At 37.2% G+C, this 26,774-nt stretch overlaps 4 protein-coding genes across 6 annotated transcripts in view; 2 read left to right on the top strand and 2 right to left on the bottom strand.

Moving 5' to 3' along the window:
- LOC135436217 (IDLSRF-like peptide) overlaps nt 1-7,989 on the bottom strand; it is a 50,007-nt gene extending 42,018 nt beyond the window's left edge. Inside the window, exons 1-2 of the mRNA XM_064693754.1 lie at nt 7,925-7,989; nt 3,227-4,075 (exon numbers count right to left, since the gene is read on the bottom strand). Of these exons, the coding sequence (XP_064549824.1) occupies nt 3,227-3,377 (151 nt within the window). The 5' untranslated portion in view covers nt 3,378-4,075; nt 7,925-7,989. The remainder of the gene's footprint in view (nt 1-3,226; nt 4,076-7,924) is intronic.
- Nucleotides 7,990-12,663: 4,674 nt separating this feature from the next.
- On the top strand, nt 12,664-14,794 carry LOC135437073 (putative serine protease K12H4.7). The gene is made up of 6 exons (XM_064694907.1): nt 12,664-12,749; nt 12,812-13,053; nt 13,772-14,003; nt 14,061-14,245; nt 14,304-14,621; nt 14,682-14,794. The coding sequence occupies exons 1-6, from the start codon at nt 12,679-12,681 to the stop codon at nt 14,792-14,794; spliced, it is 1,161 nt and encodes a 386-aa protein (XP_064550977.1). The 5' UTR covers nt 12,664-12,678.
- Nucleotides 14,795-20,653: 5,859 nt separating this feature from the next.
- Nucleotides 20,654-22,822, top strand: LOC135436717 (putative sodium/calcium exchanger 7). Of its 2 annotated transcripts, XM_064694411.1 has the most exons (3): nt 21,103-21,225; nt 21,368-21,434; nt 21,496-22,822. In XM_064694411.1, the coding sequence occupies exons 1-3, from the start codon at nt 21,223-21,225 to the stop codon at nt 22,668-22,670; spliced, it is 1,245 nt and encodes a 414-aa protein (XP_064550481.1). In that variant the 5' UTR covers nt 21,103-21,222; the 3' UTR covers nt 22,671-22,822. The 2 variants fall into 2 exon arrangements, with proteins under 2 accessions (XP_064550480.1, XP_064550481.1); XM_064694410.1 differs by having other exon boundaries at nt 20,654-21,434.
- A 1,302-nt stretch (nt 22,823-24,124) lies between these two features.
- LOC135436224 (aprataxin-like protein) lies at nt 24,125-26,198 on the bottom strand. 2 transcript variants are annotated; one of them, XM_064693761.1, is made up of 3 exons: nt 26,070-26,198; nt 25,389-25,562; nt 24,125-25,332 (listed from the first exon to the last, which is right to left on the bottom strand). In XM_064693761.1, exons 1-3 carry the CDS (start codon nt 26,181-26,183, stop codon nt 24,340-24,342), a joined length of 1,281 nt encoding a protein of 426 aa, XP_064549831.1. In that variant the 5' UTR covers nt 26,184-26,198; the 3' UTR covers nt 24,125-24,339. The 2 variants fall into 2 exon arrangements, with proteins under 2 accessions (XP_064549831.1, XP_064549832.1); XM_064693762.1 differs by lacking the exon at nt 26,070-26,198 and having other exon boundaries at nt 25,389-25,661.
- Between the last annotated feature and the right edge of the window lie 576 nt (nt 26,199-26,774).

Here is a 26,774-nt window from a genome sequence, read left to right as displayed (position 1 = left end):
TGCTTTGTAACGTCCTGCGCTTTTGTTGCACACAGCTCCGACCCAGTGCACAATTATTAACTGCCAGCGTTCAGAGGCAAAAAAAAAATTATGACCAAAACCACGTTAGTTAGCATCAACGGCGGTCATAAAGGCTGCCAAAGCCAAATGCCAAGAGCACAAAAGCGACCGACATTGTATGGCTGAGCTTCTGAGTGATGGACACCGTTGCGAAAAACATGAGACAGGGATGGAGTAAGAAAAGGATAAGCAAGTCCTTTCACTGTTGGCGCCCGAGCACTTTCCCGTTCAATAAGCTTAGAAGCTGCACTTGGTTTGTTGACTCAGCAGTTACACAATGCGCAGCCACTTGAACTTCTTCCACAGAACTCACATAAACCTTCTGTTAAAATGTTTATTGGATGCAGGAAACAACTTTCGCCTTAATTAAATTATATAAATTATTTTATATACGAATTTCAGCTTTTTTCTTATATTCAAATATTGCTAAATTTGATCTTTCCAGTATTTTCTCTGAATATGAGAAAAGGTCGAAAGAACGTCTATATTCGGAAAGACGTTGATCAACAATACGCAAGGCTTTAAGCATATAAGAGTAGAATTGGGAATCTCGAAAATTCAAATTTTGGTGAACATATTTTGGAAAACAGCAAAATGTTTTCAAATGAAACGGGGGGATAAGTTCGTAAAGAAACAACAAACAAACTGTGTATGTTTGCATGCATCTGTGTATGCATGTGTATTATTTAGTATGTGCGTATGTATGTCTGTATATAAGTGATTATGCATATAAATGTATGTGTTTACATATGTGTGTTTATATGCAAATGTGTTTGTATGCATGTATTATGTATGTATGTGACTATTTATTAATGTATGTTTGCATGAATGTATATATGAATTTATGTATGTAAATGATTATATGCATATATTTTGTATTCCCTCCTACGCGATTCTCATGATTTCAAGTAAGTCTCATAGGCTTCATTTAAAGTGGAAAAGGAGCGGCTTGAACTATGGAGGCGACGGTGCCTTAAAACTTGAAGGAAGCGGCAGCTTTAATTATGGAGGAGACGGCTTTTAAATTGGAGGAGGCGGCAGCTTCAACTATGAAAGAGGCGGCAACAGTTTAAATATCGGCGAAGACAGTGGCTATGGCTCTGGCGGAGAAGGCGGGTTCAATTTTAAATGTAGCCATTGAAGAAAAGCAACAACAATTACAATCGTATGTATGCATGTTTGTTTGAAAATGAGAAAACAAGGTATTTATAAATGTTGCTCTACTACGCGATTCTCATTAATTAAAATAAGGTTTAGCAAGAAAACTGCTAAACATTATCTCCCCCTTTCTTGTTAATACTACATAGCAATAAATTATCTACAAATATAATTACTTAACCAGCCGAATCATATCTCTCAGCCCCAAAATAACTTATATGCTATATATTAGGTTTATTCCAAATTTGTGTTAATAAAAAAAAAAGTGAATAAAGATAAAACTTTAAAAAGTTAAATGCTAAAATGAAGGTAAGAGGTGTCTGCCTTAGAAGTTCTTGACTAAAGCATTGATACATATTTTTTATGCAAAACAGCAATTATAGTAAATGCTTGTGACAAGCGGAAAAAAATGGAAATGTTTGATATGATATGGCTTACCGCAACTGCAGCTGCTGTCATAGCGTTGGATTGTCTGACCTTTGACTTAAAATTCACAAAAATGTTGTAATTACTTGGAAATTTGCGCGAAATCAGAACATGAATAAATCATGTTGTGACAGCTGCAATTGGATGCCCAACATGTTTGAAATTCAGTTAATTAAAGGTGAACATTTGCATTATTTAAATATCCTTCAGTATAAAGCTTGCCAGTCATTATTCAAGCCTAACTAGGTGTGGCAAGCTGAACTTGTTTATTTGTTCAGATATAGTTACAAAAATGTGTTGCCAAATATTCGCTTTACATCGCGCTAATAAGTTTGTTGGTGGTAATTATTTAAAAAGCAAACAAAATTATGCCATGACCATCCGTTCGACTTCTCTAGCCCGGCTGCAAATGGCATTAACGACTGACCGACTGGTGTTAATTTAATAATATAATAAATAAGTTCCGCACATAAACAAAAAATATAAAAATATACGGGAATTTCCAACATGAAAACACGAAACTTTACTGAGGGTAATTAAAAGGAAAATGAGAAAAACGCATACGCCAGGACGAAAGTGCGCTTAGTTTATTTAATTGCAAATTGAGTTTTAAGCACGCAAATGCAGAAACATTTCACAATTCGTTGGTTAAGAACAAAGTGCATTCAAAAACAGCGATGAGTTATATGGTAAAATAAAGAAGCCTTAGAGCTGATTCACGCAGAAGCCATACAAATACATAACTCTTTGTTCATAATTAGTTTTTTATGATATTACATTAACTCTAAGGAATAACTCAATATGTATTTGTGTATTTGAGAATATATAAAATATATATAAATATTCAGACAATTTTGTTTTAATATATTTCTTTCCGATATATTTCGGCTGCACCTCGGCAAGCGTCTTCAGGACAATAGTCTTGCACATCTGCGCTCTTGACTTGGTGGTTGAATCTATATATAAATATATACTATATATCCATAAAAGGTACGAAACTGATATTTTCACTGTAGTTACCTTTTGTAATTGAGGTGCACGTTAAGACGGGGATTTGGGAAATTCCACCCGCAAGTGTGGAAAAATAGTTATTTTTGCATAAAGATCTTTGTGGAAACTTAATTGAAAGGTGTTTCACACCTTTCGCAAAACTCTACATAAAGACTTTATGAGTGTGTGAATATATTTCAGCGGTTTTGGAAATTTGTTGGTAATTTTGGTAATTTTCAAAGATCTACATTGTTAAAATGAAAGCATGTTTTAAGGATTTTTTGAAGTACATTTCATCGGATCGACTTCACAATTATTTTTAAATATCTGTGTAAATTAAATAAAATCTCCACCGGTGGAATATATGTGGAAAATTGATGTTTAAATTTGAGAGTTAATTTGGTCTAGGCACGATCGGCAAAACCCGCTTAAAACTATCGTATATTTATCATATATATGCGATATAGAATACAGACATTAGCAGGTTTTTAGATTTTTTTACGATTTTTGCGTTCTTTACAGATAATAATCGTTATGTATAAAAATATATGTATACATAATAAAAATGTGAATATTTTAAATGTGCACTTACCGCTTCGTTTTTGTATCGGGTTTGCCATATGGCCGTACAAACGACTCAAATCGATGGCACTCGCCGTTGTTTGGAGCAACAGCAGCGAGAGGATAAATGTTGGCCAGATCAAACGTCGCTGGTCCATGGTCAATGGCATGGAGGCGGACATCCTGCAGCTGTTTCTCTTGCCGCCTTTTTATGTACTTATTTTGCTGAGAACGTGCCGAAATTAAAGCACTCGCGTCAGTGTATGTATTTTTTATCTGTATCTATATCTGAGTCTAAGAGGTGCACGAAATAGAGGGAAAACTTTCAGATGCGCACGTTTGCCGCTTTACTCGAGTGTTTGACAAAGTTTTCTAGTTAGTTTGTGTTTGGGCCGCCGCGACCTTTGCAGTGGCTGAAGGGGAGCCCAGCACCGTATCGGTTATATTTGGTTTGGTTTGGTTCGTGTCACGGCTGTCACTCTCACTTGGACGCTCGTTGGACGTTTTCTTTTTCTGGTTTCACAGATGGGTCTGATTGAATTATTTGTTGGCACTTCTGATGCAGTAGCTCGTTCTTTTGCTCTGTTTTCACAAAGCTATGCTAATCGCCTTCTAATGGAGTTATACGCACCAGAAATTAGCTTTATTCCTTAACTTACTTTCGTTACGTTGATTCGATATTATTATTTACCGCTATATACGTACTTAATTCGTGCAGTTATGTTCGCGCTTTTTTCTACAAGCCGTTTTTCTAAAAGCCGTTGGATTTAGTTTACTTTTCTAAAATATTTCGGATTCGCTTTCGCTTAAACATAAAATCGAAAAGAATTTGCAGGCAAACGAATATTATGTTTTAGTCGACTTTTTACATTTTTCTACACTGTAACGAGAAGAACACAGAAAATCTTATTAGTAAAGTCAAAATTATATATTTAATATTTTTCAAGCAATTTGTAATTTTTTTTTTAAATAGAGACTGCATTTTGCATTTTTTAGCGGGTATTTCCAAACTGCCAAATAAAATGTTACGGAAAGCTAACTAAAATGAAATGAATAATACACTTCTTTAAAGAGAAATAAAATAAAGGAAAGGAAAATGTGTTTCCTCTCCATTAGCTCACAGATAGTTGTATTAATAATTAAGTAAACGTGCTTCTTACGATTTCATGATTTTAAAGAAATTTAATTTCAGTCAAATGCATAGAGGTTAAACACTTAAATATTTATATGTCAAGTTTTTTTTTGACGAGTTCCTCTTTTAATAATTTAAGGACTAGATTTTGTAAAATTATGTATTCCAATGCGTTTGGAATAAACGGACCGCAGGACAATGGGATAGCAAATGGGGAATGTACAAATGTAATCAGATATTGATGAGATGGGCGGAAGCAATAAAATAAATATTTTTTTAAGTACGATGACCGACAAAACAAATATGAGCTTGTGTCATTAAACCAAAACCAATGATTATTCGACCCAATAAACATAAATTGAACAAACACACATTTAATTGGGGCATTAAGAACTTCACACCACATTTTCAACTCGCACGCAACATATACTACATATATTTATATATAAAAATATGGGTATATATATAAAATAGTCGCCATGACATGATATGAAACAACGTTGTGTGAGTGTTAGGCAATTTACATGGAAATGTCGTCTAATCAGCTTAACAAAGCTTAACAATATTTCGGTGGTACGAAAAGTTGAACAACCCTTTTTCTTGCTTTTGAACACTCGCTAAAATTACACACACACACAGAAGCCCACGCTCTTATACATACTCTCACACATACTCATGGCATATATACATATAATATTCTCTAGCCATACTTGAGCGCCTTTTAATGACTCTCTGGAGCACCCAAAACACATACGCAGCCGTGGCAGAAGGAAATGGTGTTCAAGGAAAGCAAGTAAAAACCAGACCTTTAATTATAGCCAAGCTTAACCCTTTTTTTCTTATTTTTTGTTTTTTTTGGTTAAGAGCAAACACAAGCAGACAACTTTATTCAAAAGTCAAGCCCGAGGAAGTGGCAACTTTTAGCATACTTTTCGGAGCAATCAAAAATAAAACGCAATTTTTGCTCACTCTATTTAAACAAGTAGACAAAGTTTGGCTCAGCTTTACGGTACCACAGACTTGCACAGCTTGTAAAAAATGTACAAAAACGAGAAGCAAGCGTCAGCATTTTAATTAGTCCGTTTGCCTTTTTTAATAGAACTTTCTTATTTTTTATGTGCTCGTAGATATTTTTGTTGACTCTTTTTTGGAAACAAAATTTATGTACATATACATATTTAGGTTGTACTTGGACCAGTGGCAATTTTAGTGCCAATGTTGACGTAGGTCCGTCTGGTCAAGGCAATGCGGCGGCCTTTCTTTTTTCTTTGAGCTCTAATTGAAGTTGACAAATCCTAAGGGTGAAGGGTCAGCACACAGTGTCTAACACAGCTGCTAATGAAAATGTATGTGCCGTGATGTATTCCAGCGAAATTTCATTTGCTTTTCACAGCCAGTACTTTAAGAGTACTCTACAGTTTATGATTATGCCTTTAAAAAAAACCAGCCTTGAATTTTAGCAGTTTCTGCATATTTTTGACACCTTCTGACCATTTAGAAGAAAAAACAGAAGTCTTTCAAAATTGAATCAAAGTATACCACTAAAAATAAATTGTCTCAAAATACTTAATGATTGATTGATTGGATTCCTGACTGTGAAGAACTTAGCGCTGTGATGAAAAATATAAAAGTATATTCTGCATGAAAGTAGTAGTAGGGGGAACAATAGGCCTTACGGGCATCCAATAATGATAGTAGCTGGCAAGTGAAGAATACCCAAAATATGTGTGCCTAAAATCTATCTGAACGACTTTGCGAAATTTATAATGGTCTCTTCGATGGTGTCCGGCTAAAAAGTTAAAGTCTATACAAACATAAAAGCGAGCTAACAAATTAGAAAGTCTTTCGAGATTTTATAATCGGCAAGACAAAATCGAAATGTTGATTTGCAGATAGACAAAGCAGCTTTAAAAATGTTGAGTTTGACGATAGCTACTTCTACCGGGTACAATAATACACTCTCTTACCTATTTGAGTATGGGCTACAGGGCAAACACAAGCATAAAACAAATTGAAGACAACTGAAACCTCTTGGCACACTCGAAAGCATAAAGCCGAAAAATCTCATGACAATTCGCTGGCAAACTTTACGCACATCAAGACGGAGCCAGAATTCCTTAATAAACTCTCTCTCGAAAGTTTTGTGCAAACGATTTGATAAACAATTCGAAGCCGAGTAACAACCAGATGCTTCTGCCGCATGCAACGTCTGGGGAAACACAACTTGCGACTAAATTAAATACACCAGAGGCGAAAGAAGCCAAATATTTTAAGACGTGTTTGCCGTTTGCTTTTCCAAGCCAAACTGAAGGAAAACCACATGGCTAAATATTACGATGGGCCACATGGGCATAGAGATGCGCAAACAGGCGGGCCATAAAGTAGGAAACCAAGCGAGTTATGTGACGTGGCCAAAATGTTGCCAAATAAAGCGGCGCAAATTGTTTTAATAAGTAGCAAAACGTGGCCAAATGAGTGAGTGCAGTTAAAGCCATAAGATCAAACTATTTAAGCGCATTTTCTGTGGCAAAAAGAGAAGCGAGAATAGAAATAAATCTGTACTCTAAGCAAATTATCATACAGAATAGAATGCAATGCTCATTTTTAAATATGCAATAGAGTCTTTAAATCTTTTTCTGTTTTTACGCAAAACTGGTACTGCATAAAATGCAAACAAACTTAAAGTAATGCTCCAACATGGGGTGTTTTTAAGGGTCATAACTTTGGGTTACTGCTGGGCACCTTCAAAGTTGAAAAATGTATAAAAATAGCTGCAGAGTCAGCTGCCGAAATCACAAACAAGCGTTCATTTGCATAATATGTAAGTATAATAATATACGAAGAAGCAAAGCAGTGAATGCCCACAACAACAACAACAAAAACAACTGAAACCAGAGGAAATGTTAGCATTATTTTCGCAGCATTTTTCCAGCCTTTTTCATATAATTTTGTAGCGCTGGCGATGAGATTTTCTGAGTCCGCTGTTACGTTTTCTTAATGCATAATTTAACAGGTGCCTTCGCTGATGAGGGGCATAGCAACAGTGGGCCCGCACAAAAGCAGGCAACAATCAGCAACTGCGTGTTGTTATTCAAGGCACAAAAACACCAAACACACACAAACAAACAGACACACACACACACACACACACAGCCAGACGGCGGATGGATAAACAGCAGGCTAACGAGGCTAGAACTGAGGCTGAGCCTGACTCTGAGGTAAATAATGTTCAAAGCGACTGTTCTTAAATTCAATTCCTTAACACACTCGCACACTCGCACACCAAAAGCACATAGACTCGGCTATATGATATTTTTGTTGTCAATTTTTGTCACTTGATTTGGTTTTCATTTACAATGTCACTACCAGCAAGGGCTTCACATTTATATGGTATATTTTATTACAAAGGCACACACAAGCACACAGACACACACCCACACGCAAGGAGGCAAGAAAATAAAAAACGCGTCAGTTGGAAATACGCGGCCACAAGAAAAACAATTTTGTAAATTTATGTAAAAATTTCCATAATATTTGTTTTTTTATGCATTTCACTGTGTAAGTGTGTATGTGTTTAATAATATTCGGTTACAGTACGTTTGAGTACGAGCCAAAAAACTCGAACAACTATTTACAACTCCGCTTGAGTGTAAGTTTCAAACTCGACTGAAGCGTTGAGCACATTGCGTGCGGCTTTTATACTCTGCATTCCACTCAAATGTCCGCCAGAACTGAGCGCAACTCATTCGCCTACGCGATACTCGTCCTGAGCGAATCGCGAGCAGCTCGTGCCCTCGTGCGGCCTGCTCTTTGACTCACGACTGTTGCTACAGTTGTTGCTTTTGCTTGTGCGTAGTGCAAAGGCAATGCGAATGGGCATATATTACAACGAGTTGCTACATTGTTGAAAGTTTGCGGTATTTATGGAAATATGATAGGTATTAAGAATTCTTATATTCTTATACCATTCTTATACCCTGGCAACACATTTAAATTCACTTTAATAAAAGTTATAATAATGAACATTAAATATCGATACAAAAGTCAGAAGTAACAGGAGTGCATTATTCTGTACCCTAACGAAGAATCACTTACGATAAGGCCCAGAGCATCACAGGTAATAGGCATATATGTATACCTCGGTAATTGGCACAGCCGCTTGACTTTATATTTGAATCGAGGCACAATACGTATAACAAAATGATAATAAAAATAAAACAAAGATAAAAATCAAGACACAAATAACGTACAATTAGAAGTTGTAAAAGTTAATGGCAAATTATTTTGAATTTAGTTCAGTTTTTAAAGTCTATGAATTTGTTTCGTATTAAGATAATGTATATTTTCTAAACAATTAAATTCTAAATTATGTGAAAAGGGCTTAATTGTTGGCATATTTATTGTCTTTCCACAGTTGTAACGCTTTTTCAAATCGGAAAACTTCTTAGAAATAAAAACTTTTTTACATCCATATGTATCAAAATGTATCAAAAAAAAAAACGGTTACACCCAAATCGATAGCAAATAATTTCATAGTGTTGCGCAGATTACGAATATTTAACTTTTTGGACACAAAGCTTTTGGGCGGACAGATACTTCTATGGATGACAATAGCTCCAAGAAAATTGAATATGCGCTAGGGTCCCAAAAGGATTGGCGATCGGGCATGGACCCTTACAAATCACATACATATGTTACCCCAATGTTTGTTAGCTGCAATTCTCAAATACAATACGAACTTTAGAGCTCATTAAACTCCATATTCAACTATTTCTTCCAATGAAAAATTAAGCTAACTGCCGCGGAACCAACCTCTTTGCAAGGTACTCAGCTTCAAGTTAATAACCCTTACATTAAGTGGGAGCACTCAGTCAGACACCTCAGCAGCCACTTTCATAAAGAGCTCATTTATGGCGGCCATATCAGTTAGCCTCTAGATACAATCGATGAGACCATCCGGCTCCTATATCCGTTCATTAACCACTTATCTAAGCTAGCCACACACAACAAGCTCGTTGTATACAAATCAATAGTTTTGCACTTAAGAAAGCTGCAAGCTGCTCAAAATAAAATTCTGAAAAAGATATTTAATCCGTCATACTTCGATTCAACAAAGTCCTTGCAAAAGAAAGCCCATGACCTCATCCCTCGGTCAGCAGCCGAATTCGCTTTAAATCAAACTAATTTAATGCACACCCCACGTGCTGATAGGTACTCCGCCGACTATTTCCCGATTAGTTGCCAATAAGTTCTTCTCAATAACCTTTGGTATTTAGCATTTATTTATTTATCTTCAAGGTTTTCTGTGCCGTGGGCTATTAATAATTGTGCATTTGCTTCAGCTTAATTGTAGTATATCATATTAAATCTAATCACTGCAACTAGCTAGGTTTATTTAGTCAAATGAAGAAAATTATTATTATTTAATTAAATTTTATTTTTTGGATCTGTCCCACGCTTGATCCAAAATTAAGAACACTTATTTTAAACGCCATGCGCTTTGGTATATACACACAGTTGAATACCGCATTTTAAACCGGAAAATTGTCTAACAATCGGACTATAAACACCAGAGTTATACAAGCCCCCATTTCTCATAGATAAATTATCTCATAATACAACTAAGCTAATTGCCGGAGGTTTAAAATCCTTTAAAGCATATTAGTTTTAAATATCCCATGACTGATATAATTAGAATAATATTATTACTACGTCTGTAGGAGCAACTTGCTTACATCTTAAAAACCTCTCCAATTGCCATGCTTAAGCTGATGAGACTGACAGACATATCTAGTTTGACAAGATATCATATATACTTACATATATAGAATGGATTAACTAAATCCAAAGACCATCTGCAAGGGTATATCTGCAGGAAGAAGCGATTGAGGAAGCTGATAAGCACAGCATATTAATTAGAATAAGACCACAATTGAGGAAACGCAACTCTCAAGGTCGCTAGTCGTTAGCATCCTAGTCCTAGTCCCAGTCATCAATATACTTCCATAGGCATCCACTAAATATGCTATTAATTAAAGCAACAAATATTAATTAGTGCCGAGTGTCTTATATGTATGTGTGAACCTTTTGTTTTTGTGGATTTCCTGGTAAAGGAAAAAAACACATGTTCGTGTAATAAAACCCAATGTCTTCTTATAATTTCAGCCAGCAGCAAAGAGCAACTCGCTGAGTGGAAAGTATCAGGGAAGTTGAACAAGAAAGTACTCATAGAAGAGCACGCCGGCTGCTACCCGCCCCGCCCTTTTGCTGCCCACGCAAACATCTCTGGCATAACTAGGTGAATCCATGCCCAATAGATTGCCAACCGGGTCCCTAACATGAGCGCCCACTGCTCCAAGGGTAGCGCTGATTCGCTCCAGTCAAAAAGCTCGAGGGGCATTCAGGGTGTGCTATGAAAAGCGTTGGCGTTTCACTCAAAACTGAGTGAAACCAAGTTGAACCAAAGAGAGCGTGATAGAGAAAGAGAGAGAGAGAGAGAGAGGGAGGACAAAGAGTGAGAGCTTCAGCGTTGACTCGGCTTGTTTGTCTTTTGGGCCCTCAGACTTGTAATGACAATATTTTTAAGAGTTCAACTGGGAGTTTGTACTTGCTTCCAGATGAAAGGGAAACTTTCTTATAGATGTGTAAAATGTTAAGCTGTGTGTATACAAGAATCAAACAGTTATTTTTAAAGATGCAAATAATTGCATATGTGCTCCTTAATATTATGTAAATGTAAATTTATATTCAAAATCCATTTTGAATGATTTGAACTGGCATACTTTCAGAAACCAAGAAAATTTTCATTTATAAGATCTTTTTAATTTATTGGTCCCCTCAAAGTATGCCTTTTAAAATTAAATATTAATATTATGGAACGGAAAGTTTTGTATACAACTAGTAAATATGTTTTCGGTATTTTGAAAATACAAACTCTTAATATATCTAAAAATTGTGGAGGAGATAAAACCTACCATTTTTTGGACACTCTCATCTGGAGCTGGTTAATCAGACAAATGTATATCTGATACAGTTTTAGAGCTAGAGACATCCAATTTTAAAGGAGAATTACTGGGCCCACTTTTGCCGCCGCTTGTCGAAAGCCTTAACATTTAAAAGTAACTTCCCCTTGAGGTGCTATTATCATGAAGTCTCATTGTTTTTGGTTATTACGCAGTTCACACTCAACATTTTTATTTGGTTCTTACTTATTTTCAAAACACCAAGTTGATTTTTTTCTGGCATATTATTATCAATGCTCACGAGCATGGTCAAATTGCCTGTTCTTGTTAAGCTGCGAGTAAAATGTTAAGAAATATGCAAGCCATACCTGGAAAAATATAGCTCTGTTTCAGGTTTATGCTCTAGTGTTTCTTGTACAACTGCTTTGGTTGAACCAATTATAAAAGGTGTTGGGATTTCGATCTAAAACATGTAGACGGCTCTGACCCCCTACAGTGTATATATTGTTGATCAGCTTTAATAGCCGAGTCGATATAGCCATGTCCGTCTTTATGAATGTCTGTTGCAGGCATTACAGGCCATATCTTATAAACGCCGCACTACTTTATCATTTAGCTCTATAGAAATAATCAGTTGAAAACTGAGTTTTTCTAGGGACAAATTTTTCAAGGTATTTTCTTCGCGAATCTCCGCACATATCAGCAAAAAGCTATAATTCTACAAAGGTTCTTTCTTTTTGAATAAGTTCGGTTCCAAACCGATTGGCAGCTTAGTAATTGTTGCGTACTTAGTAAATGTTCTAAGCAAAGTATACCACTGCGTATCAGCAATTCAAAAAATGTTGAACTACAAATTGGCAATTCATACTTCATTTATTATGATAGTCAACTAATTAGCATGCATATGCAATTACTATAGGGGCAATAACTACAACGCTGCACGCCATATAAAACGCCAAACAAACTGGTGCAAACACTTCAGCTAAGAGCTGTCTACATCAACATGAATTATTTCATTCTCGTCTGTTTAATTACATTAGACCTCAGCTCGTTGGTCTCTGCAAAGCTGGAAGCTCACAATCCCTACCGTCGTAATTGGGAACTGCTGCTGCAGGAGCCCAGTTCAGGACCTTATACGAAGAACGATGCTGCTCCTGTGGAGGAGCTTTGGCTGAGCCAAAGACTTGATCACTTTGATGAGCTGAATAATAAAACATGGCAAATGGTAATATTAATCACAAGATTCAATTTTGACTATAAGGCTCTCTTCTCTTATAGCGTTATTTTCGAAATGCCAAATATCATAAGCCTCAAGGACCCATTTATATATTTTTGGGCGGTGAATGGACCATAACACCGGGTCTGCTCAGCACGGGTCTAACCCACGATATGGCCGTGGAGAATGCGGGAATTTTGTTCTACACGGAGCACCGATACTACGGCCAAAGCTGGCCATACGAGTAAGTTAGTTGGTATACAATATTATTAAATACCTCGCACATTTAGAGTCTCTCTTATGCAGAAATGACAGTCTGTCCTTAGAGCATCTGAAACACTTATCCCTGCATCAAGCCTTAGCTGATCTAGCGCATTTCATACGATACCAAAAGTCGCACTCCAGCAATCTAACACATTCCAAAGTCATCCTAGTAGGTGGTTCATACTCCGGCAGCATGGCAGCTTGGATGACGCATCTCTATCCAGATCTTGTTACTGCCAGCTGGGCGTCCAGTGCTCCGCTGCTGGCCAAGGCGGATTTCTACGGTAAGAAGATCTTTGATTGCAATAAACAGTATTCTTTAAATCTGTTACATATCAGTTTTTGTTAAGTATCGACAGGTCCAAAAAGCGATATATAAAAGCGATAGGGTTAAAAAGCAAGAAAATACTTTACTTAAATATTAAAAAGCAGATGCAGGAGTCTATGAGAAAAGTTGTCTTGGACAAAATACAAAATAGACAGAATGCGATGCAAGGAGCCTAGTGTCAGCAAATATCCTCATGTCCGGTTTACATCTGTAATTTGTGTCACATTTTGGAACCAAAGTCAAGCAAGTCCAGGAACGTATGAGAAATAATACCAATATTTTGAAGGGTTATCAGCCTCATTTATTCCTTACGGTCTTAGAAATACCGTTGTGAAAGATAACGAAGAATTCGTAAAGAATTTAGTAATTTAAACTAAATCTTTTGAGCTGGCCACAAGGATAACTTACACAATTTTATTATACAGTTTTTAATCGATTGGCTTCATCCTTAAAAATACATTGCTATTGTTCTTATTTGCATATTTTAATTGTTCTTAACAATTTATAGACCATTTTTTGGTTGAATTTTATTTATAAAAAAATTCTACATGATAATTTCTTGAGTTTAAGTCATATAAAATAAACTCGTTCTCTTATAATTCTTTCTGAATTTATGTTTTAAAAATATCGCAAAACACACCTTATTATTATAAAAATATTTGATATTTTTCCAGAATACATGCAATTGGTTGAGAACTCCCTTAACCTGAGCTATGGTCACAATTGTACACAACGGATAGAGAGGGGTCTTAACCACTTGGTGAAGCTATTCAATACGAATGAGACAACTGAATTTCTAAAGAGACTGAATGCCTGTCCGAGCTATAATGCAAATAATTTGCTGGATCGCATGACCTTCTTCAGCGGCATTGGCAATTACTTTGCCCTAGTTGTGCAGAGTTACAGGTGGGCCTTGTGCATTGACGATGAGTACAATTGCTCAGCTACTAAACTTCTTCACAGTGCCTACATTCCAGCGCTGTGCGAGACGCTCATGTCGCTGCACTCCAGCGATGAGGAGGCCTTGCTAAAGTTTCTACAGCTGCTCTATTTGGATGACAAGCGGTTGGGTGAATACAACTGTCTGGACTTTAGCTACAAGTCAATGTTGCAGCTGTTTAGCGAATTTTCCGACCGCAGCTCGGGCAGTAAGTCTGATTGTTTTTAAATTTTTGCACTTGCAAACAAATCAAAACTTGCTTGCAGTACGCGCCTGGTTCTACCAGACGTGCAACCAATTTGGGTGGTACACCACAACCAGCCACATTAACACCACATCAACCAGCTCAACCTTTGGCCGTGAAGTGCCTTTGTGGTACTTTGAGCAGCTGTGCCGTGATGCATTTGGTTCAGGACAGACTGCGGCAGCACTTGCCTTGGGCATTGCACAGATGAATGCACAATTTGGTGGTCTCTCGTTTAACCAGAGCGTGCGTTATCGTGAGGTGGTCTTTACGCATGGGGAGCTGGATCCATGGCGGGCTTTGGGACAACAACGTGGCCGCCAGGCGGTGGTTATAGCAGGCAAGCAACTGGCAATTAGCCAGGTAAATAGTGCATTAATTAATTTTCTTCCTGCGGCAGGTTACTCGCATGTGGAGGATCTGACCAGCATCAATGTGCGGGACAGTGTGCCCATGAATCTGGCCAAGCTGCGCGTCATGTCCTTTCTGCGGCGTCACATTGCACCCATTTAGATGCCTTTATACATTATTAAATAAATAACTTCTTGTCCACATATTAGTCAGTTTGTAAATTCCTCTGCGCTGCAACCTCTCGTAGGCGTTGCGGCATTCCTTTTCTCGCCTCAGAGGGCCTGGGTAAACAGACGCAAATTGAGTGACACTTGGACGTAAGTGAGATAAGTGTTTCGACCCCTCAATGTACACATGTACACATATATTTTATTATAAATATGTATATGTGTGGATTCTAGATTGTTTGCTCAGCTCGGGGAATCAAGAGAGCAATTTCTGTTGATTAGGAAAATGCACTTATACTTGCTTGTTAGCTTTTGCTTACGTTCAATAATGAATTAGTTTAGCGAAACAAGCCCCCAAGGATCCCAGCGTTAACAGAATCAATAAATAGGAATCCTCTAGTTGAAATGAGATAACCTGCAGTCTGACTAAGCTACGCACTGACAATTATTAAATGTTGTCTAATATTTTTAATTGACTCTCCGATTGGTTACAAACTCTCTTTCAAAGATATTTATAAAATTGATTTGAGAAAACTGTTTCAAACTGTATCTCAATACTTTTCAATGGCACCTAGAAATTCAAAATCATTTGTATATAACTTAACTTTTTGCTGTTTAATTATATTCATACGTATGTTTAAAGATGTTCATTTAAATTAATTTGAGTGGTGTTTAATGCTGTTCGCAAAATCCATACCCCTCCTGGAAAATGGGGGCAAAAGGGCTTAAAGGCATTTAAATTTCGTCCGATCGACTTCAGGCTTATCTTTAAAGCTCGTCATTATTAAAGAATGAAAACTTTTAGAATACTTTAAGGTTTAACACTATTTAACTTATGTGCACATTTATTTTTATAAAACTGAATTTTCCAACTGACTCCCAGAAAGATTACTTGCAAGTTTTTGTTCTTCATGCCATCAACAACAAAATCATTTTAAAAGATCTTTGTAATCCAAACCACTCTGTTCCACAAGGAAACAGTTTGTTTTGATAATTTTTTCAATCTATCTTACAACGTTTTAATGCTCACCACTTTCAGCGCATTATATTTTGCCTTTGCAAAATGAAAATATAAGCAGTGACATTTACCGCTCAAGCCGGGCAAGGCTTATGCAGTTTATGCCAGGAAAATGTCACGGGCTTAAATCCGTTTCATGCCAGCCCGGCGTATACGCAATGTCAATGCATTGCGGAAACAATACCGCTAACCAGGACAGACACTACATAAAGCATTTTCACTACACTGCCGTACAAGGAAATACGAAAAAGAAGACTAGGGAAGAAATCAAACAAGGCGAACAGAAATAAATAGCTTTCCGCGCGGAAAGGCGAAAGCATTGTATCAGGCATACTGGAGGCAATCGGTGTTATAGTACATTGCGAAAGGATTGCGTTTAAAATGGATGGTTGTGTTAAATTATTAAAGCCAAAGTAGCTTCATCGCATACAGTGAGTGCGAATTGGGCCTGTATGCCATATGCATATGACTCCACCCGGCGCTGCGGGGCGCTTAATGGCAATGGGACGCTATGAAAAGTTATTATCATTGGAGCACGTTGCCATGCCCATTGCCGTTTCCGATGTTTTTCTTGTGCGAAAATTGCAAATTGCTTAAATCGCACAGTTCATGTTAAGCCTCGACGACTCTCACTGTTGTTATTTCAGCTTCTGTTTTTGTTAAATGGTTGGGGAGAGACATATTCAACGTACGCCGATAACCTGGGCTGTGTCTGGCGCATTTATTTTTAAAATACATCTGCATAACAGTTCCTTTTCCATAGGCCACATCTGCAGCCCGCTCAATGGATTAAGAAGATGTTCCTCCTTAGGCTATAAAATATTTCTCAAGTATTGGACTCAAATGCAGAAACAAACAACTTCGACGACACAAAGTATATGCAAACAAACTGGTATTATTTTGTCAATCGCAGTAACTATTTTTAATCTGAGGAAATCTTCTTTCAAACTCGTTTCAAATTTGATCACGTCTGTTTCGAGTTTTTTACGAAAAAATGGACGCTCATACCATAACATTTACCCTGCACCTATTGCCAGAGTAAAAAGCATATCTGTATTCATAAAGTGGATACACTTTTTATGAGTTTGACAATGAACCCTGCTCTAGCCATTTAATGGAATAAAGCAAATGTCATTAATTTCAATTTTCAGAGCTGTATTTTTGCGCTTTTTTGATATTATTTAATTCAAATTGATTCCATCGTCAAAGAATCGAATTATAAGTGTGCTTAAGTTATTTAAAAATAGTCTGAGGCTAAGAGGCTAAGAGATACAAAATAAGCACGGCTGAAGCACATATTTCGTATTTATAAGGATACATAAACATATAACAACTTTGATTTTAAACAAAATCACATGCACACGAGAAAAAACACACACCATACATACAAAAGTAATGGGAAATGCTTCGAGGCTAAGTTTAAAGTAAATCTTAGACGGAATTATCTTAAAGCCGTTGACAAGATGCTGTGGGCTATGCAAATGATTGCTTTTGCAAATTAATTGCTCATAAAATCAATTATCAACATTTTGATTGGCAAGCGAAGCGGTTAGGAAATTAAACAATGCGAAACAATGATTACATATATGAGAAATTTAAAAATGATTAAGCTATGACTTGTCAAGAGATATATTTACCATATAGATGGATATGCCGATCAAAAATTCGATTAACTCCGGCTAACTTTATCTTACAGTAATAATTAAATGGGAAATAAACAAAATTGTATTTTTTGTATGTTGGTTGCATATTCTTTATAGGAGAAATATTGTTTCTATTGTTTGCGAACTATTTATATGAAGTTCACTGTACTTCACCAGGACATCTGACAATTTAGTTAAGTTTTTTTAGATGGTTCCATTAAACGACAACCAGCCTACATCAGCTTTGGCCTTAGTGCAATATTCTATTCCAATTCAAATAAATATTAACTAAACTTTTAATGGCAATCTTAAGGTTTACGTGGTTTAAACCATACGAAATAGTCATCAGCTAGAATTTATTTAAACGTTAAGGAGATTCACCTAAAGTTTTCCAGTCAAAACAATTATCAGCCTCAAAATGCTAGAGTTTCAATAATAAATCCCTAAAGTTTTCATCCATGATGTAACTACTGTACTAGTCAACGTGATGTAAAAATGTAACCATTCGAACTCATCAGTGTTATATAAACGAGGTTAAAGACTTAACAATTTTTAAATATTTGCTCTTAATTCAATCTTATCTGTAATAGTAACCTGCAAGACCGATTTTTTGTTAGGTAGCAAACTATTCGCAAAATAGCAAACTATCCATCATCAAAGTATACATCCTAATAGTTCTGTCAGTGCTCATACCTCTGGCTTTTGCAGCAAGTCTCGGAGACTCCCGATCAATATCTGGGTCGATTGAGTCAAGTCCGTTTGCCCGAGTTATCGCGTCGATATTAGACTGTAAGAGCCCAATGCTTGAAAATTTGAACTCCTACTTCCCGCGCTGATAAAGTTTATTGTCAGTCATCGATAACTTGCGACGTTGCCATGAAATCGATAAGAATCGATATTGAAATCCGGTTTTTAGCTATCTAGGCGCTTAGAAGAGCTAGAGAAATCAAATATGGTATTTAGGCTCTCCTATAGTACGGATGCAGAATATTTCATTTGGATGCGATATTTATAATATTTCAGGCAGATCAGGCTTTAAACGCCCAAGTGGGGGGCTAAGAGAGAAGGGGAAATGTTTTTTTATCTATTTTTATGAAACAGGAGGCGAGGGGGCAATTGATCGTTGGCACAGTGCTTGAAACCCTCGAAAGCCCACGTATTGCCAGTTAAAAGAGTTTCTCATTTCGAATGGTAGAAACTTTTGCTACTCTGGAGCATGCGCACGGCGCAGGTCTCGCTCTCAGCGCAAGCTGGCGCTTTTTGGCTCAAAAGTAGCGTCCATTATGAATGGCATCCTGTTGCTAGAGCCAACTCGTAACAGGTGGCAAGGCTTCGACAGCGCTCAATGGGCTAGGAGGCAGCTTTGATGGCGTAGCCGATGGCCAGATGGTAAATGGAACCAGCTTGGAGCTTGCTTTAACAATGGCAGCCACCCCCGAAAATGAGCGGAAACTGACGTGTTTGAGAGAAACATTGAAACGCTTTCTGCGGACACCTTGACACTGTGACACACAAACACATTTGCAGGTGTTGGCGTCAAGTTCACATTACAATGACAACAGCAACAACAACAAAAATGTGTGCTTTAGAGTTGCCACAGCCTTGTCTCAGGGTTGTTACCTTGAATCTTGTTAAACGCACACATATCTCTCAATTTGGCCAGAGCTGTCATTTTTGCCTCGGAGTTTAGCAGCCAGGGCTAAAAATTTACTTCATTACAGCGTCAAGTGGATTAGTCTATACAGCGCTCAAGTTTGTAATATTAAAACTTAATTGCATGAGCGAAGGTGGCAAACAAATTGCCGGCAAACTGATGAATTAAGTCAAGTGTCCTTGAAATAATTGCACCCGAGTGCTTAGTTGATTAGTGTGAAGCAAGACTTTCATAACGACTATACTGAGAATTAATTAATAATTTTTAATTTCTGTTTGTCATTTGTTATTTTAGATTAAAAAGAAATCGTAACTGCAACTATTTATACCTTGTACCTTATGAAAATGGCAACAATGTGGTATATTATATTGGTGTTTATTTATATCACACACAGTATTCGACCTTCGACTTCGTCTGTCCTTCCGTCTGTCCGTAGCCTTTCGACTAGTTAGCTCTGTAACATGGTTCTTTTATCTTTAAAATCGTTAAAACTTGGCTCATGTGTTTTAGCATCAGTGTTAAGTATTTTCGTGGAGGCTTTTCCGCCACACACGCGTTTTTCGCGTTAGTTGAGCTAAGTAAATGCAGTTATTTAGCTTGCTGGCTAATCGCTTCAAATCCTTATCATCAAATGCCTTAAAGAGCTCAAGAAGCGAAGGGTCTCCCACTGGAAGAGAAAACAGTTTGAACTGCCTGACTGGAGACCGTTGACGCTTAACTCTCGCAGGAGCAGGACGATCGGAAAACTTTGCCCACTAACAGGGATTATAATTTATATTTTATCAACCCCCGTTTGTGCTTCACCTGGGTGCTGCCTCGGTTGCCCTTGGTGCGCTTAATTAGCCGTGGGCCAATAATTTTCCTGATTTAAACTGCTTAGAAAGTGAACTTTAAATTGAGCGACCACGTACCGTTTACGTTTCCTAAGATTTGAATTGGCCCAAAGCCATTTCATAATTACATAATATTAAAAATAAAATTATATTGGCGCACTCTTTTCATACCCTTGCAAAGGGTATTATTTTAAAGCTATCGTCATGAAACTTAGCATTCTTCGGTCTTTCTGTTACACGCAGTACATATGTTGGAACCAGCCGGATCGGACTACTATATCATATAGCTGCCATAGGAACAATCGGTCGAAAAGTAAGTTCTTGTATATAAAACTTTTTTGTTTATCTAATAATAATATAATATCTAATATTACTATGCTCCCCATATATATGCAAAATCCTATCAACATCGGACCACTATATCATATAGCTGCCATAGGAACGATCGGTCGAAAATTAAGTTGTATGGAAATGTATGCAAGGCTATTAAATCTTCGGGGTGCTGAAGCAGTCATTCTTTCTCGTTAACATTTTTTTTAACAACCAATGGGGCATTAAAATCGCTTATTAAGACATTGAATCGAGTCTTGAAATGTATTTTTTTCTAGTCTAATAATATAACCACCATATGTAGATAATTTTGAAATAATGCCGAAAACATATATTGACATCAACATTCTAAGCTACAAATTTAGTTGTATGATTTTCAAGTCAAATACAATCAGCAGGAAATTATATTAGATATAAGCACATAATTAAACAAATACAAATACTATACACCGTAGGTAGTTTTAAATTGGATAGCATGGAAGTAAACAAAACACGAACTTCCTTGGACAAAGAGTTCGATATGTTTTGGTCAAATGTCAATTGTTTTGTTGTGCTGAATTTTCCGTATGAAGAGAGATGCGAATTTGTCAAGAAAGCCAATAAATGCGTATATGGAACGAACTTCGTGCCATACATGCATTTATTAGCCTGTGGTTTCAAATGCAAAAACCAATTTCAGGAGCTAGTCTTCGTGTCCGTCTTCTTCTTTTTCTGTTTCGAGTTGCTGATCTGCCTCGCCTATGCGGTCCATTATTACTACAGTCCAGCGTTGAAGGTCGTTTCGCGAATGCTTCACATGAACGAGCATCTGGCTGGCGTGACGATATTGGCATTTGGCAACACAAGTCCAGAATTGTTAACTAACTTGACGTCTCGCAGGGATAATGTGCCCGTATTTGCCAATTGCCTCTCGGCGGCATTGTTTGTGGTCATGTTTGTGGGAGGATGGATCTGCTATCTGTGTCCGTTTAAAATGAGCTCGTACAGCATCGTCCGAGACTTGCTTTTCTTGATATTAGGCGTGACGCTTTTGGAATATATGATATACACTGGCGATAGGGTTTCGATTACAGAGTGCTTCATATTAATGCTAATCTACATCGTTTATTTGGTGGTCACCGTCCTTGATGTGTATCTCATGCATGTTGCCATTGGATGTGAGTAGCGCATTTAACGAGTTCTTTCTGTATTTGGTTAACTCACATATCGTTTTCTCAGCCTTGAGAGCCCAAATAGACGCTCTGGACAGTTTAGAACAAACACAAGATGTTAAACAGCAGCGCATGGCCCTTGAAAAGAAATACAACTTGATCAAACTCGACAAGCGAGTGGATATACTTAAGCGTAAGACAACCTCAATGAGTAGCGAATCAAGTTTCACCTACATGACTAAGCGTCCTACCAAGCGGCGAAGGATTGACATGAGGGCCAATCGCAGCATTGTATATAATGTATTCCAGAGAAGAAACCAAAATCTCTTCAAAGACTTCTTCTACGCACTCCGGCCCGTTGATTTAGCTGATTGGCGTAAAGCCAACATGCTCATGCGTACCTTTTATATTACCAGGGCTCCAGTTGTAATAATATGTGCGATTTATATACCCTTGGTGGATTATGAGAAGGATTTGAATGGCTGGAGTAAGCTGCTCAATTGCTTACATATTATCATTAATCCGGCGATCACAATCACAATGGGCAAGGCACTAATATTCAGAGAAAGTTCGAGGCTCTGGTATTCAAATATACCTGATGCTTCCATATACGGCTTTTACTCCTTTGCTGTAACGGTGCCCATTTCCATATTCGTGTTCTGTCACTCGAGGACCGCTGCCCCGCCAGCATATCATTGGCTGTATACGATCATGAATCTGACTGGATCCATGTTTCTGACATTCCAGTGTGCCTCTGAAATAACCCTGATAATGGACGTGTGTGGCCGCATATTAAACGTTGAATCCGACTTCATGGGTGCCACTGTAAAAGCCATTGCCAGCGCCCTCGGCAATCTGGTAACCAATACTTCAATGGCTATGCTTGGGTATGAAAAAATGGCGTATGCTGCAACCATTGGCAGTCCATTCTTTAGTGTACTCCTTGGCACTGGCGCTGCGCTAGCAGCCAAGATATTAACCGGCGGCTCTGTCACAGCTGAGAAAATGCACGGAAAGTATGGTGAGAATGCGTTCGTCTTGCTGATTCTCGGGCTCTTTTCAACGCTGCTGTGGACAGCGGTATTAAATTATAATGCTCGCCGCTCGGTTGGCATATTCTCCATGGGCATCTACCTTCTGTATTTAGTTTTTACCCTGCTTATTAAGAACGGTATAATCCAACCATATTTCTTTATCCAGCCTGCCCGCTATACCTATGGAGAGAAAGATGACAAGTTATAGGCTTTTGACATGGAAAATTTATAGTAGCAAATGAAACAAATTTTAATGATATACACATTAACTTACTCAGATACATTAATTGCCAATTCGCACTTGATGGGTATATGTATGGCAGATGAGCTTAAGCCCAAAAAATAAAATTATAAAGTAGACTCTCATGTTTTCTTAATATTGTGTCTGAAACAGTTGTAATTATTAATAGTGTAATATTATTCTTCTTCTTCAGGTAATATAGTAGGTATATTTCAAAATTATGTACATTTATGCCACAATACTTTGAAATTCTGCTTCTGTGTTGGCAATGCTGTACCGATGGGTTGACAGTGATGCTTGCGAAATTCAAACTATCGTTTTCCAGCACTCGACCAAATAATTTTATTTAAATTTAAGCAAAAGGCAGTTCTATGTTTTACTTTACACTTATCAAAAAATTAACAAGATATTGAAAAATTGTTTTAATTATGTCGAGAAGATGAGTTCCTTAGTCGAAAGTGCCCGACTAGGGGATACCCTGAACCTATATCTACCAAAGCAAGATGGAAGCTACACGCTCGATAGCTCAAACTTTACACTTGCTTACCTACATATTTAATTGGTAAAGAGATATTAAGATAATATATCACTCTGCTGACGTCGAGCTCGCACCCACAGCCATATTGAGTATTGGATCAATATGGAATAAAAAAAACTGAACTAAAATAGCAGCACACACAGCACAGCATACAATACAAGTGCAATTTTATTTTATAGAATTCGATAAAGACAAAAAGACACGTGTGCAGAAATTCTGCGCTTTGTTCTTGCTGCCTCGTGACTCTGGACTAAATCTTATTCTGCTATATATCTACCACAACAGCTTGTTTTCGTTTGGTCCCAATTGGATATAGATAAGGCGCGGGATTTAAATATAATCTGTGTATATTATACTAGAAGTTACCTCGTGACCTCTAGCTCTTAATACCTTAATGATATGCTCAAAATCTAGGAGTTACGATTAACATTTCAAGTCTCTACCTCTCATGGGCCTCGAGATCGACGCGTTCACACATACGGACAGACAGACGGACATGGCTAGATCGACTCGAGTTTTGATGCTGACCAAGAATATGTATACTCTATGAGGTCGGATATGTATCTTTCTCCCTCTTTCATAACCATTCATTGTACCCATTCACATTATACTCTTTTCACAAATTTTCAATGGGTGCAGAGCTTACAAATTATGAGCGAATATAAGTATAGATTCCCTAATTTGGAATCCTTGATATGGATTTAAATGAATTTTCATTTCTCTCCAAAAACATTGCTATATTCTGCTTATCAGTATCAAAAAATTATTGGCACTAAATTGAAGATTATACAAACATAAACATATTTTTCGCTTTATGGCGTCTAATTTTACATAAAATCAAATTTGATAAATATGCTTATCGCCCTATCAGATATTAATAATGTTTTGAATAAGACCTGTTGGGGTAAGAATCGCTTAATTTCGATTAATTTAATACAATTTTGTAAGTCGTTTTTTTTTACATGCATGAATATGTCTTGTATAACATAAACATGTAATATTCATAGTAATTGAAATATTGTATATGTATTTGGATAATATTAAGGACGCTCTGAACAGCAGTCGAATATTTTCTGCAAAAGAATCATCTCAAACAAGTTAGGCCTCGCCAGGTGCGGTATCCTTACCCCTGGATGTCTGGGAATCTGGCGGGCATTGGTTCTTTTTCTTCGGCTTGTTATTCCATTTCTTTTTGATGAACGGCTTTCCATCGATTGGATTATGTTGTGAGTGCTCCGAAACATAATGCGGAATATATCCGATATTTTTGTTGGGGCATATGTTTGATGTAGCATTACCATTCGACTTATTAGCTGTGTTGACAGACAGATTTGCCTTCGTCTGCTCAGCAGCTTGCTTAGATTTAACAACCTGCCTGTAGTCGAGACGATTTTTGTGTACTCCTGGGTTAGGGAACCTGAAATGCATCTGATTAAGGTTTGCCTGAGATGATGACGGTGCATTATTATTCATATGATATGGTCTGTGGATAATCATATTTGGTCGATGTTGTTGTCCAAATGTTCCTGGAAAGTTTTTTATAAAGAAATCAGTCCATCCCCCCATAGCATCACCAGTTCCATTAAATGGGTTGCGCATTGGTGGTGCATATCCACAAATGTTGCTGTTGGCATTCAAATGCATTTGTCCAATTGATTGCGACAAATTTGCCACGCCCATTCTGCTTAGACGATCATTTTGTCGTTTTCTCCAATGGTCATATAAATGAATCTTGAATTTGCTAAAATTATCAGTAATAAAACTGCACTGGTTGCAATGAATAGGCGTGGCCATACGCAATTCTTCCGCCTTATCGGCGGGCATGGGTTCAACAGATCCGTTGACGCGCAGAAGTGCGTATACAGCTTGAAAAGTTATAAACAAATCTGTGTTAAACGTGTTCCAGTGCTGAATGCGACGCATGAAGCTTGAATAGAAGTCATCCGAAATAACATGCATATTTAAGCGATTCATAAACGCGTCAATTTTGAAGCCGACCCGAAAATTGCTGGAGGGCAGAGGCTGCTGCTCAATGATTTCGTTAGCTAGATCCATCATGTGATCCAGAAGGGCCAGGTGCTCCCGTTTTAGCTGCAATTTAAATGTATATATAAAGTACAACAGGTATCTCATCTACATTCACTTACCGCAGTCACATTTGCTATGTCCTCTTTGGGCAAAACAACAAAATGATATTCCGCTTTCGGGCAATCCACATTACGCAGCACCGCTGCCCGATCGGTCTGAATAACAACGTCCTTCCCAGCTTCCATTTTCCGGGTGAGTTCACCACGTTGAAATTCCACGTCATTCTCGTCCTCCTGCATCGCAGACAAAATGTATTACAGAAAACAGCAGCAAATCGAGTTATGGAACTGAACACTTAGAATTGGCACACTCAACTGTTTGTGAATGCGACTAAACAGTGTTGTGAAACTGTGCGAACGAGTAACAAAACCAACAAGATTCCAATTGGTTCGCTTTTCTGCGTCACAAATACAATTGCGATTTGTTGAAATAGGAATCCAGTTGACGTCACTATACTCAAACATATATATACATACATATGTATGTATATACATATATTTAAACAAAAAGCAATTTAGACGAATTTGCTGACGTGGCTTTACAGTTTCCATGCTTACCCTGAACTCATTCAAAATGGGTAAAGGCGTATAATTTTTGTGTATAGAACAGGCCAATCCCATGGAGTATATATATTCTTGATCGGCATTACCAGCTGATTCGATCTAGCTATGCCCATCAGTATGTCCATGAGTTACCCAAATATAGTTAAATCAGTTAAAAGTGTACAGCTAAAAACTTACCAGCTTACGATCTGCATTAGCATTACGATTGGTGCATTGGCAACACTGGACTAAACAGCCGCAGCAAGCGGCGTACGTGTTTGTATGTACCTGCTTATGTGTAAATACATACATATGTATGTATATATGTACACATATTTATATATTTTTTTAATATATATATATTTGGTTTAATAATTATCTGATATGTTGTTACTTTTATCTAGCAACTTTGAGCAGAGTGAAGATATGTTTGCATAAAAGGGACTTTAAATGTTTAAAACGTCAGTTAGGCACTCTATTTAGTGGACTACCCTACTATTAATGGACTACCCTACTTTTATCTAAATGTACTCATTGCCGTACCGGAACTAAAAGCAAATACTTTATATAAAAGCATTTAATTCTTATGATAATGCGTGGTCTTTGCCATTTAAAATTCTATGTTAAAACGTAATTATAGTGTAAATCGAGTAAAAAACCATATTTTAAAAAGTAAATTTAACATTTTATTTAAATCTTCATTGTTCATTAAGCTCACAATTCACAGAATTCAATAGTATGGCAAGGATATTGAATGATAAATTTAAATTAAACAGAAAAATAACGCAAAATTGTCAAAAAGTAATATAAATAAAATCTTGCCTAAAAAAAAAATGTTATAAATCCATTTTGATAGACATTGTCAGAAAATATAGGTTTCCGCAAAATCGGTAATATACTGTT

This window comes from Drosophila montana, unplaced genomic scaffold (assembly GCF_035044405.1).
Source record: "Drosophila montana isolate Dmon_TW-CO22-7 unplaced genomic scaffold, ASM3504440v1 contig_3733_1, whole genome shotgun sequence".
Taxonomy (NCBI): domain Eukaryota; kingdom Metazoa; phylum Arthropoda; class Insecta; order Diptera; family Drosophilidae; genus Drosophila; species Drosophila montana.
The sequence above is the reverse complement of the archived record's forward strand: the minus strand, read 5'-3'. Positions and strand labels throughout refer to the sequence as shown.

Bases quoted from the DNA above. Each gene is read 5' to 3' on its own strand.
- LOC135437073 (XM_064694907.1), top strand. From the start codon at position 12,679: ATGGCCGTGGAGAATGCGGGAATTTTGTTCTACACGGAGCACCGATAC. The intron at 13,054-13,771 runs GTAAGAAGATCT...ATATTTTTCCAG, and splicing joins GGCCAAGGCGGATTTCTACG to AATACATGCAATTGGTTGAG. The intron at 14,622-14,681 runs GCAAGCAACTGG...TTCCTGCGGCAG, and splicing joins CCAGGCGGTGGTTATAGCAG to GTTACTCGCATGTGGAGGAT.
- LOC135436717 (XM_064694410.1), top strand. From the start codon at position 20,753: ATGGAAGTAAACAAAACACGAACTTCCTTGGACAAAGAGTTCGATATG. The intron at 21,435-21,495 runs GTGAGTAGCGCA...TCGTTTTCTCAG, and splicing joins CATGCATGTTGCCATTGGAT to CCTTGAGAGCCCAAATAGAC.
- LOC135436224 (XM_064693761.1), bottom strand. From the start codon at position 26,183: ATGTATGTATTTACACATAAGCAGGTACATACAAACACGTACGCCGCT. The intron at 25,563-26,069 runs GTAAGTTTTTAG...TCTGCGATGCAG, and splicing joins CTAATGCAGATCGTAAGCTG to GAGGACGAGAATGACGTGGA. The intron at 25,333-25,388 runs GTAAGTGAATGT...TTTAAATTGCAG, and splicing joins ACATAGCAAATGTGACTGCG to CTAAAACGGGAGCACCTGGC.